Source organism: Triticum urartu, chromosome 6A, assembly GCF_056163025.1.
Source record: "Triticum urartu cultivar PI428250 chromosome 6A, HENAU_Tu73, whole genome shotgun sequence".
Lineage (NCBI taxonomy): Eukaryota > Viridiplantae > Streptophyta > Magnoliopsida > Poales > Poaceae > Triticum > Triticum urartu.
Genome location: NC_141878.1, coordinates 511,370,319 through 511,382,000, shown reverse-complemented (window position 1 = coordinate 511,382,000; position 11,682 = coordinate 511,370,319). Strand labels below are relative to the sequence as shown.

Sequence of the window (11,682 nt, the reverse complement as noted above, 5' to 3'; positions counted from 1 at the left end):
AGTGAAGAAGCCCAAGTCTGGTCCTAAGCCTAAGACTAAGTGCTTCTACTGCAATGGGACTGGTCACTGGAAGCGGAACTGCCCCAAGTATTTGGCGGATAAGAAGGATGGCAAAGTGAACAAAGGTATATTTGATATACGGATTATTGATGTGTATTTTACTAGTGTTCGTAGCAACCCCCTGGTATTTGATACTGGTTCAGTTTCTAAGAGTAGTAACTTGAAACGGGAGTTGCAGAATGAACAGAGACTAGTTAAGGGTGAAGTGACGATGTGTGTTGGAAGTGGTTCCAAGATTGATATGATCATCATCGCACACTCCCTATACTTTCGGGATTAGTGTTGAACCTAAATAAGTGTTATTTGGTGTTTGCATTGAGCATGAATATGATTTGATCATGTTTATTGCAATACGATTATTCATTTAAGTAAGAGAATAAATTGTTGTTCTCTTTACATATATGGTTACACACCCAATGAAAATGGTTCGTTGGATCTCGATCATAGTGATACACATATTCATAATATTGAAACCAAAAGATGCAAAGTTAATAATGATAGTGCAACTTATTTGTGGCACTTCCATTTAGATCATATTGGTGTAAAGCGCATGAAGAAACTCCATGCTGATGGACTTTTGGAATCACTTGATTATGAATCAGTTGATGCTTGCGAACCATGCCTCATGGGCAAGATGACTAGGACTCCGTTCTCCAGAACAATGCAGCAAGCAACAGATTTGTTGGAAATCATGCATACTGATGTATGTGGTCCGATGAATATTGAAGCTCATGGCAGGTATCATTATTTTCTGATCTTCACAGATGATTTGAGCAGATATGAGTATATCTACTTGATGAAACACAAGTCTGAAACATTTGAAAAGTTCAAAGAATTTCAGAGTGAAGTGGAGAATCATCATAACAAAATAAAAGTTTCTATGATATGATCGCAGAAGTAAAATATTTGAGTTACGAGTTTGGCCTTCAATTAAAACAATGTGAAATAGTTTCACTACTCACGCCACCTGGAACACCACAGTGTAATGGTGTGTCCGAACGTCGTAACCGTGCTTTATTAGATATGGTGCGATCTATGACGTCTCTTACTGATTTACCGCTATCGCTTTGGGGTTATGCATTAGAGACAGCTACATTCACGCTAAATAGGGCACCATCTAAATCCGTTGAGACGACACCGTATGAACTATGGTTTGGCAAGAAACCTAAGCCGTCGTTTCTTAAAGTTTGAGGTTGCAATGCTTATTTGAAAAAGTTTCAACCTGATAAGCTCGAACCCAAATCGAAGAAGTGCGTCTTCATAGGATACCCAAAAGAAAATGTTGGGTACACCTTCTATCACAGATCCGAAGGCAAGATATTCGTTGCTGAGAATGGATCCTTTCTAGAGAAGGAGTTTCTCTCAAAAGAAGTGAGTGGGAGGAAAGTAGAACTTGATGAGGTAACTGTACCTGCTCCCTTATTGGAAAATAGTTCATCACAGAAATCTGTTCCTGTGACTACTATACCAATTAGTGAGGAAGCTAATGATGATGATCATGTAACTTCAGATCAAGTTACTACCGAACCTCGTAGGTAAACCAGAGTGATATCCGCACCAGAGTGGTACGGTAATCCTGTTCTAGAGGTCATGTTACTTGACCATGACGAGCCTACGAACTATGAGGAAGCGATGATGAGCCCAGATTCCGCAAAATGGCTTGAGGCCATGAAATCTGAGATGAGATCCATGTATATGAGAACAAAGTATGGACTTTGATTGACTTGCCCATTGATCGGCGAGCCATTGATATTAAATGGATCTTCAAGAGGAAGACGGACGCTGATAGTAGTGTCACTATCTACAAAGCTAGAATTGTCGCAAAAAGGTTTTCGACAAGTTCAAGGTGTTGACTACGATGAGAGTTTCTCACTCGTATCTATGCTTAAGTCTGTCCGAATCATGTTAGCAATTGCCGCATTTTATGAAATCTGGCAAGTGGATAAACAAAACTGCATCCTTAATGGATTTATTAAAGAAGAGTTGTATATGATGCAACCAGAAGGTTTTGTCAATCCTAAAGGTACTAAAAAAATATGCAAGCTCCAACGATCCATCTATGGACTGGTGCAAGCATCTCGGAGTTGGAATATACGCTTTGATAAGTTGATCAAAGCATATAGTTTTATACAGACTTGCGGTGAAGCCTGTATTTACAAGAAAGTGAGTGGGAGAATTACAACATCTCCGATAAGTATATGTGAATGACATATTGTTAATCGGAGATAATGTAGAATTATTCTGCAAAGCATAAAGGAATGTTTGAAAGGAGTTTTTCAAAGAAAGACCTCGGTGAAGCTGCTTACATATTGAGCATCAAGATCTATAGAGATAGATCAAGACGCTTGATAAGTTTTTCAATGAGTACATACCTTGACAAGATTTTGAAGTAGTTCAAAATGGAACAGTCAAAAAGGAGTTCTTGCCTGTGTTACAAGGTGTGAAGTTGAGTAAGACTCAAAACCCGACCACGGCAGAAGATAGAGAGAGAATGAAAGTCATTCCCTATGCCTCAGCCATAGGTTCTATAAAGTATGCCATGCTGTGTACCAGACCTATTGTATACCCTGCCATGAGTTTGGCAAGGGAGTACAATGGTGATCTAGGAGTAGATCATTGGACATTGGTCAAAATTATCCTTAGTGTAATAAGGATATGTTTCTTGATTATGGAGGTGACAAAAGGTTCGTCGTAAAGGGTTACGTCGATACAAGTTTTGACACTGATCCAGATGACTCTAAGTCTCAATCTGGATACATATTGAAAGTGGGAGCAATTAGCTAGAGTAGCTCCGTGCAGAGCATTGTTGACATAGAAATTTGCAAAATACGTACGGATCTGAATGTGGCAGACCCATTGACTAAACTTCTCTCACAAGCAAAACATGATCACACCTTAGTACTCTTTGGGTGTTAATCACATAGCGATGTGAACTAGATTATTGACTCTAGTAAACCCTTTGGGTGTTGGTCACATGTCAATGTGAACTATGGGTGTTAATCACATGGTGATGTGAACTATTGGTATTAAATCACATGGCGATGTGAACTAGATTATTGACTCTAGTGCAAGTAGGAGACTGAAGGAAATATGCCCTAGAGGCAATAATAAAGTTATTATTTATTTCCTTATATCATGATAAATGTTTATTATTCATGCTAGAATTGTATTAACCGGAAACATAATACATGTGTGAATACATAGACAAACAGAGTGTCACTAGTATGCCTCTACTTGACTAGCTCGTTGATCAAAGATGGTTATGTTTCCTAACCATATACATGAGTTGTCATTTGATTAACGGGATCACATCATTAGGAGACTGATGTGATTGACTTGACCCATTCTGTTAGCTTAGCACTTGATCGTTTAGTTTGTTGCTATTGCTTTCTTCATGACTTATACATGTTCCTATGACTATGAGATTATGCAACTCCCGTTTACCGGAGGAACACTTTGTGTGCTACCAAACGTCACAATGTAACTGGGTGATTATAAAGGTGCGCTACAAGTGTCTCCGAAGGTACTTGTTGGGTTGGCGTATTTTGAGATTAGGATTTGTCACTTCGATTGTCGGAGAGGTATCTCTGGCCCTCTCGGTAATGCACATCACCTAAGCCTTGCAAGCATTTCAACTAATGAGTTAGTTGCGAGATGGTGTATTACGGAACGAGTAAAGAGACTTACCGGTAACGAGATTGAACTAGGTATTGAGATACCGACGATCGAATCTCGGGCAAGTAACATACCGATGACAAAGGGAACAACGTATGTCGTTATGCGGTCTGACCGATAAAGATCTTCGTAGAATATGTAGGAGCCAATATGAGCATCCAGGTTCCGCTATTGGTTATTGACCGGAGACGTGTCTCGGTCATATCTACATAGTTCTCAAACCCGTAGGGTCCGCACGCTTAACGCTACGATGATAGTTATATTATGAGTTTATATGTTTTGATGTACCGAAGGAGTTCGGAGTTCCGGATGAGAACGGGGACATAACGAGGAGTCTCGAAATGGTCGAGACGTAAAGATAGATATATTGGACGACTATATTCGGACTTCGGAAAGGTTCCGAGTGATTCGGGTATTTTTCGGAGTACTGGAGAGTTACGGGAATTCGCTGGGGAGTATATGGGCCTTATTGGGCCATACGGGAATAGATGAGATAGGCCAAAAGGAAGGAGGCCTGCGCCCCCCCTCTGGTCCTAATTGGACAAGGGGTGCAGCCCCCTTTTCCTTCTCCCTCTCCTCCTCTTTCCTTCACTCCTACTCCAACAAGGAAAGGAGGAGTCCTACTCCCGGTGGGAGTAGGACTCCCCCCTTGGCGCGCCCTCCTCCTAGGCCGGCCGCCTCCCCCTTGCTCCTTTATATACAGGGGCAGGGGGCACCTCTAGACACACAAGTTGATCAAGTTGATCGTCTCTTAGCCGTGTGCGGTGCCCCCCTCCACCATAGTCCACCTCGATAATACTGTAGCGGTGCTTAGGCGAAGCCCTGTGTCGGTAGAACATCAACATCGTCAGCACGCCGTCGTGCTGACGAAACTCTCCCTCAACACTCGGCTAGATCGGAGTTAGAGGGACGTCATCAGGCTGAACGTGTGTTGATCTCGGAGGTGCCGTGCGTTCGGTACTTGATCGGTCGGATCATGAAGACGTACGACTACATCAACCGCGTTGTGCTAACGCTTCCGCTTTCGGTCTACGAGGGTACATGGACAACACTCTCCCCTCTCGTTGCAATGCATCACCATGATCTTGCGTGTGCGTAGGAATTTTTTTGAAATTGCTACGTTCCCCAACAGTTCCGGGGTAGGAACGATCTGCCCCGCAGCGGGCAGCCGATGCGCGATATTCGCGGCTAATTATCCGGCTCCGTGCAGCTTTTTGATGTGACCCTCCGTGACGGAGGAAGCCATCCACTTGCCTCCCACTCCGGACATGTTTGGAGAAGGTTGAGGAGAAGGATGTGGACTTGGGCATTAGAGCTCGAGTGCGCAAGAACGGATGAGCAAGGAGGAAGAAGGCGTGGGTAGAAAAAGGTTAAACCTTATCCCCTTATAAGGGCGGCCGAAACTATGCGCCCCCACTAGCCTCGTAAAACTCGCTTATCCCCCAAGCGCCGTAATTGATGGCGCGATTGGGTTACCCACACCCGTATTGATGAGGATCCCGTAATAAGGGGGACACGATCTCTGCTTTGACAAGACGTGTCAAGAAACTGCCTCGCATTATGTGCGGGGCTAGTTAAAGGAAACAATTCGAATAATCACCGGGCCATGGCATAATGTCATGTTACCAAAATGTGTCAGCAGATTAGATTTGTGGAAATATTATTCTCTCTACGGTGGTATGTGGAACTTATTTTGCAGGGTCGGACACTATCCTGTTATTCGAACTCTTCTGTGGTATATCCGGAGGAGGAACCCGCCTTGCAATGCCGAAGACAATACCGCGCGCCGGACTCATCGTTATTGAAGCCTGGTTCAGGGGCTACTGAGGGAGTCCTGGATTAGGGGGTCTCCGGATAGCCGGACTATATCCTTTGGCCGGACTGTTGGACTATGAAGATACAAGATTGAAGACTTCGTCTCGTGTCCGGATGGGACTCTACTTGGCGTGGAAGGCAAGCTAGGCAGTACGGATATGGATATCTCCTCCTTTGTAACCGACCTTGTGTAACCCTAGCCCTCTCCGGTGTCTATATAAACCGGAGGGTTTTGTTCCGTAGGACAACATACAATCATACCATAGGCTAGCTTCTAGGGTTTAGCCTCTCCAATCTCGTGGTAGATCAACTCTTGTAATACTCATATCATCAAGAATAAATCAAGCAGGATGTAGGGTTTTACCTCCATCAAGAGGGCCCGAACCTGGGTAAAACATCATGTCCCCTGCCTCCTGTTACCATCCGCCTTAGACGCACAGTTCGGGACCCCCCACCCGAGATCCGCCGGTTTTGACACCGACAATGGGCCTTATTTTCGTTAACCTTCAAAAATTCTTAATAAAACCACTTCGCCTTGTTTGAACTTCACGAGTAGAGGCCTCACCCTCAAAGTCCGACAACATAGGGGGTGTCGAACTAGACCCAACAAGAGGCGAGAAGGTACCGAAGAGCTCCACACCTACCTCATCCATGAAGCCAACAACATACTTAACCATGGGGGACAGTGCAACAGGGAGCCTTTGGAGAGCAGCCTCCGTGCGCTCCAGAAAACTCCCAACACGCACCAACCAACCCTACAAGGAGTCAGTGACCTCGCGAAGTGGCTTAATTGCCTCCTCTACCCGAGGAAGTCATGTAGCGAAGATCGGAGCCCAGCAGCTCTGTGTGCACTGCAAGAGCAGACTGAAGCATCACATCCTTCGGGATGGAAGCCGAAGCAATCAACAAGGAATGCAAGGAATCCCAGTGAAGAGTCTTCATGTTGGACAGTGCCTCATGGATCTCTGATGTTGGTGGAGGCGTAATAATCGAAGCCCAATAATGAGCTAGCGACCGAGCAAAACATGGAGCATGCGGCGGTGGTGCCGGCTTGTAGCCATCCCATGCACGGTGTCTCGAGCGGAAGCATGGGTTACACCAGATCAGATCCGTGCATCCGACTGCCCATGGCCTTTTTCAAAGCGGCGAAAGCACCCATTTCTGAGCCACACGGGTGGATGGGGACACTGCTAAGGCATGAAAACGAAGTGACGGAGGCTCCAACCGCGCACGCATGGACTAGACGAGCTTCCAGCCCGCAACCTCCTTTGCGAGCCCCACACAAGTTGCATCTGCCCTAATGAGCAAGTCAGCATCCACAATGGAGACAAAGAGTGATGGAGCTCAACAGGGCAGCAGGCGGGCGGCCGCCGTCGTGGCAGGGTAGCACTGCCAACGGCTCGGAAGTGGTCTCCGACACCTCAACAGCTTCGTCCTCAGGATGCAAACTTGGCTGCGACAGCGAGGCCGGATGCCCTAGTCAAACCGCCATGCGGGCGAGCAGAGGAGGTTAGGTGCTTGGCGACGAGCAGAGGAGGCCAGAGGGTGCCGCCATCCAACCAAAAGTGGCGCTGGTAAGGAGGACGTGGACGGCTGGCGGCGGAGGCTGACTGGCCGGCACCGTTGGCGTGCAGGGGAGCTTGCGTGAGGTGAAGCGTCCCTGAACGGTTGGTCCGCCTTGCGGGCTGCAAGGGAGGCCGTAGCGAGCGCATTGGGCCGTCATAGACGTGGGAGCAGACATCGACGCAACCATCGCGGGGGTAGGCCTTTGAGGGGAAGAAGAGAGAGGGCGTCTTGGTGATTCCAGATCTGGTCCTGGCGGCAACAGAGGACGCCGGGGGAAGGACATTGGAAGACGTCGCCGGGGACGGTCACCCGACGGAGAGCCCATGAGCAAGCTCTGCGCCCTCGTGTTTCTTTGGATGTTGTAGAGTGGCTTCTAGATGCAGATTGTGGTTTTGCATCGACGACATATGGAAGATGGTGGATCGTGTGCTAGGTTCATGGTTCGTGGTTGGTAGGTACAATTTCCTCCTCTGATGTCTTAATTGTGCGGGGTACTAGATCTGGAGTTTGATGGCATGTCCATGGTGTTACCTATTCGTTCAACGGTAATAGTCTCACCTTTGGTGAGCCACCTTAAAGGTCCGCAAAATTGAATATTAGCGATGGAGTCACGTCGAATTCGGTCCGTTATTTGTTCATTTTGATGGCTGTTATGGTCGTGCCGGAGGTATGTGACGGGCGTTGATGTCAAGCTCAGGGAATTCTTCGGTCTTGATTGTAATTTTAAATCTTGTTTGATGTTTTCTTTGTGTCAAGGCTAACGTTATGTTATTTTTCAGTTTTGTCAGGTCGGTGTCTAGTAGCTTAATCTTTGTCTCATATAAATGTGACAAGTATTACCGTTCAATTCTTTTTTTACCATATATTGTATTCATTGACGAGTATATATATCCTACGGCCAAAAAGAGTCGTGCCACACGAATCCACGGCCAAAAAAGTCCAAGACGACGTCTCTGGATTCAGGTTCGGATTATTCGTGCACGCCGCTGTGCCGCTTACCGCCCGTGACACGGATGCTCGTACGGTGTCCGTCTCTGCAGCCAACGCACGTCTCCTGTCGTCTCGTCCTCGTCTTCCTTCCTCCTCCTCCCCAATCGGCAACCGCGGATTCCCTCCTCGATAGATCCGGCAGGCGCACAGGCGACGGCCCCGAGCTGCGACAGAAGGCGCCATGGGGCTCTGGGACTCGCTCCTCAACTGGCTCCGAAGGTTTCCGTCCACCTCTCCCCCCTTCCCTTTCACTCGATGTTTTCGCGGTTCAGACGGGGCGGCCCCCCTCCCGGCAGAATTCCAGTTCCCCCTTCGATTCGATTTGAGCGCTACTGGTATGGGTTTTTGCGGGATAGGTTTGGATGGATCGGAATTGCCTGCGCGGCTGGATGGTGCGGCTGGGTCGGGGGTCTGTGCTCTGCGCAGTTAGATCCACGTTAGATCAAGCTAATGCAGAGCATACGCATTTAGAAGGCAGCCTTTGGTTTACTGACCTAGTATAAGCTTGTGGTAATATCTTAACAGACACTGATGTAGTTAGGGTCTCTGAAGCGTAAAGGGGGTAATTTTGAACCTGATACTACTGTTTTTAAGAAGCGTGCCTTGAAGAGTGTTCCACAATTCATTGCAATTTGATTTGAAGCCAATTAGGGCCTGTGTTGTTAAAAAAGAATGTTGTCCTGGCCTTATGGAGATTGGAGTTGTCGAAGCTCCCTTTGTGAGAAGAAATTGCTGGAACTACTCATTTGGGTTGAATTTGCTACGCTAAAGGTTATAGGGTGAGCGTGGATGTTTGCAGTTTTAATGTTAGGATCCAATCCTGAGTAATCTTCGCTGTTGTTCTTGATGTTCTTAATTGTCATTTAGGTTTGTCCAGGTCGTGTTGGTGAATCAGATTGAGATCAAGTTTTACTACCCAGTTTAGTCGTATGGCTCTATGCCATATGAGTATCCTTACTCTACCAATCATAAAACCTGAAGATGTGCCAATAATAATACCGAGTTGTCTTTGAAGGATGACCAATCAAATCAAATTAACTCATGGCAGTAACATTTTTTGTTTCAGCCTGTTCTTTAAGCAGGAGATGGAGCTCTCCCTGGTTGGCCTTCAGAATGCTGGGAAGACATCTCTAGTCAATTCAATTGCTGTACGCATCAACTCATACAACTTAAGCTATGCATCATTTTTTTCTTTGTTGTCCTGATATTCATTCATGGCTGCTATGCTTCTCAGACCGGTGGCTACAGCGAGGACATGATTCCAACTGTATGTATATCACTGCTTCTTGATGGATATTTTGAACTATCTCGGTTATCTAAGTGACCTGAACTAAGGATGTTCATCTTCTGAAAACAGGTAGGCTTTAATATGCGGAAAGTCACCAAGGGAAATGTCACAATTAAACTTTGGGATCTTGGAGGGCAACGTAGATTCCGGACTATGTGGGAGCGCTACTGTCGTGGAGTTACTGCTATTCTGTAATGTCCCTTGCTTCTCAGAGATCTCATATTTTGCACATCTGAAAACTCAATTTTGTGATAATATGATTTGTATGCCAATATGCAATAAATAACATCCATTTCAAAAGGTAATCCTTGGTATGCTCGAAGGAGATAGTATTATTTATAATGCTAGTTTATGATATGCTCGGTTTATTTCTTAGCCAGTCCAAACCTATTTGCTTAATATACTTCTGCGAGGACCATTAGAGTCAGACATGGAACATTCCTAGTTCTTTCAAACTACTAATTTCGACTGCTTAACTGTAGAATAATTGTAGACTGCTGAGTTGACGCTTTGTCCAAGGAGCTCAGTTATGTAGATACATCATATATTTTCGCTAGAAATGGCTGGAGGTGTAACCTCCTCCTTGAAAGAAAAATTGTCTAGTGATAATTTTTGTTCTCTCTCATATGGGCGTTATTCATGCATTTATCATGACCTTTTTTGTTGTTACCAATTTTCTTTTGTATCTCTACCTTAGCTGATACTAAATATGGAGTCACTAATGTGTTAACTTGATCATTTAATGGCAGATACGTTGTCGATGCTGCTGACCGGGATAGCGTTCCGATTGCTAAAAGTGAATTGCATGACCTGCTGACAAAACAATCTTTATCTGGGATCCCCTTACTTATCCTTGGCAACAAAATTGACAAGTCAGAGGCACTTTCTAAGCCGGCATTAGTTGATCAACTGTGAGTAAAAATCCTGTTTTCATATAGGATATTGTACCTTATTTCTTAATGATATTTCAACTGAGGTGCCTCCCCTTTCTGTTTTCAGAGGTCTGGAATCTATAAAGGACCGTGAAGTTTGCTGCTACATGATCTCTTGCAAGGACTCGGTGAACATAGATGTTGTCATTGATTGGCTCATCAAGCATTCCAAGACTGCAAATTAGGGTCGCTGTGTGTTTGTGCCCCCTTCATGTGTGCCGAGATGAATTTAGTTTGCACATCTTCGTTCTCATGATCTGGAAGGGGAAGGTAAAAGGTGACAGCCTTGTAATCTATGATACATCTTGGGTGTCACTGAGGAGCAGTATGGAGTTTGACACTTGGGCCTCAAAATCTTTAATGATCTGTAAATTCCGTAAATCTTTGATTGTTCTTTTGTGTGCAGATCATGCGTGTCATTCTTATCTCTTAGGCCTAGTTCTTTGCCGTTGAGTTCTCCTTAGTAAGCCTTTCCCTTTTTTAGTGTTTATTTGATCTACTTTGTGCTTAATTTTTCCCAGTAGAATATGAATAAGCACAACACATCATAGTTCAGCAACAGCAAAGTAAGAACAACACAACATAGTTTAGCAACTGGAAACATCAAAATCCCGTCGTGTTGTTTTCTCTGTCTAAAATTGTAGCCCTTTTTAGTAGGGAAACGAGACCCTTCAACTATCTTGATTGCCAGACTGGTGAAGATAATCCTAAGCCCTGAAAGGAATTTGTCATCAGTTGGTCCGTGGGTTGAAGAAATTAAGACCTCGCTTCGGGAGTTCATGGACTTCAAGGTGGCATGGGCTCGCCGCGCTGCGACCTCGGTCGCTCACAAGTTGGCTAGAGTTGGGGTCGGGGAGGAACGTTGTCAGGTGTGGGTAGGAGTGCCTCCTGAGTTCATTCTCGATGTTGTATCTGATGACATTCCGCTTTATGTTTAAAATAGAATGACTGCTTTCCTTTAAAAAAAAAACTATCTTGCGTGACGCGTGTCCCTGTGGGGCCTGCCACCGCTTTATCTCCTTCGTGCCATCTCTACAGCTCTCGTCCAGTTTTCATTTTTCTACCTAGTTTCCCTTTCTCTGTTCATGACATAAATTCCTGCAACATCATTCATGTTGCTGAAGCCCCCGCTGCAACATAGTTTATGTTGCAAGAAAAGGTGACACATGACATAAATTCCTACAACATTGCAGAAGCCCTCCGCAACATTGTTTACCGCAAGAGCATATATGTTGCAAAAAAGGTGAAGATGAAAAAACAGAAAAAAATAATGCCACAACACCACCACTGTTGCAAATGTTTCTGCAGCAAGATCTATATTGGAACACAATAGAGTTTCTGTTTTGGGCAAAAATA

General features: G+C 45.1%; 1 protein-coding gene across 1 annotated transcript; it reads left to right on the top strand.

Annotated features, from left to right (window-relative positions):
- Positions 1 to 8,097: 8,097 nt before the first annotated feature.
- LOC125514510 (ADP-ribosylation factor-like protein 8c) lies at positions 8,098 to 10,731 on the top strand. Its single transcript, XM_048679851.2, has 6 exons — positions 8,098 to 8,325; positions 9,173 to 9,254; positions 9,341 to 9,373; positions 9,464 to 9,585; positions 10,144 to 10,305; positions 10,394 to 10,731. The coding sequence occupies exons 1-6, from the start codon at positions 8,288 to 8,290 to the stop codon at positions 10,509 to 10,511; spliced, it is 555 nt and encodes a 184-aa protein (XP_048535808.1). The 5' UTR covers positions 8,098 to 8,287; the 3' UTR covers positions 10,512 to 10,731.
- Positions 10,732 to 11,682: the final 951 nt, after the last annotated feature.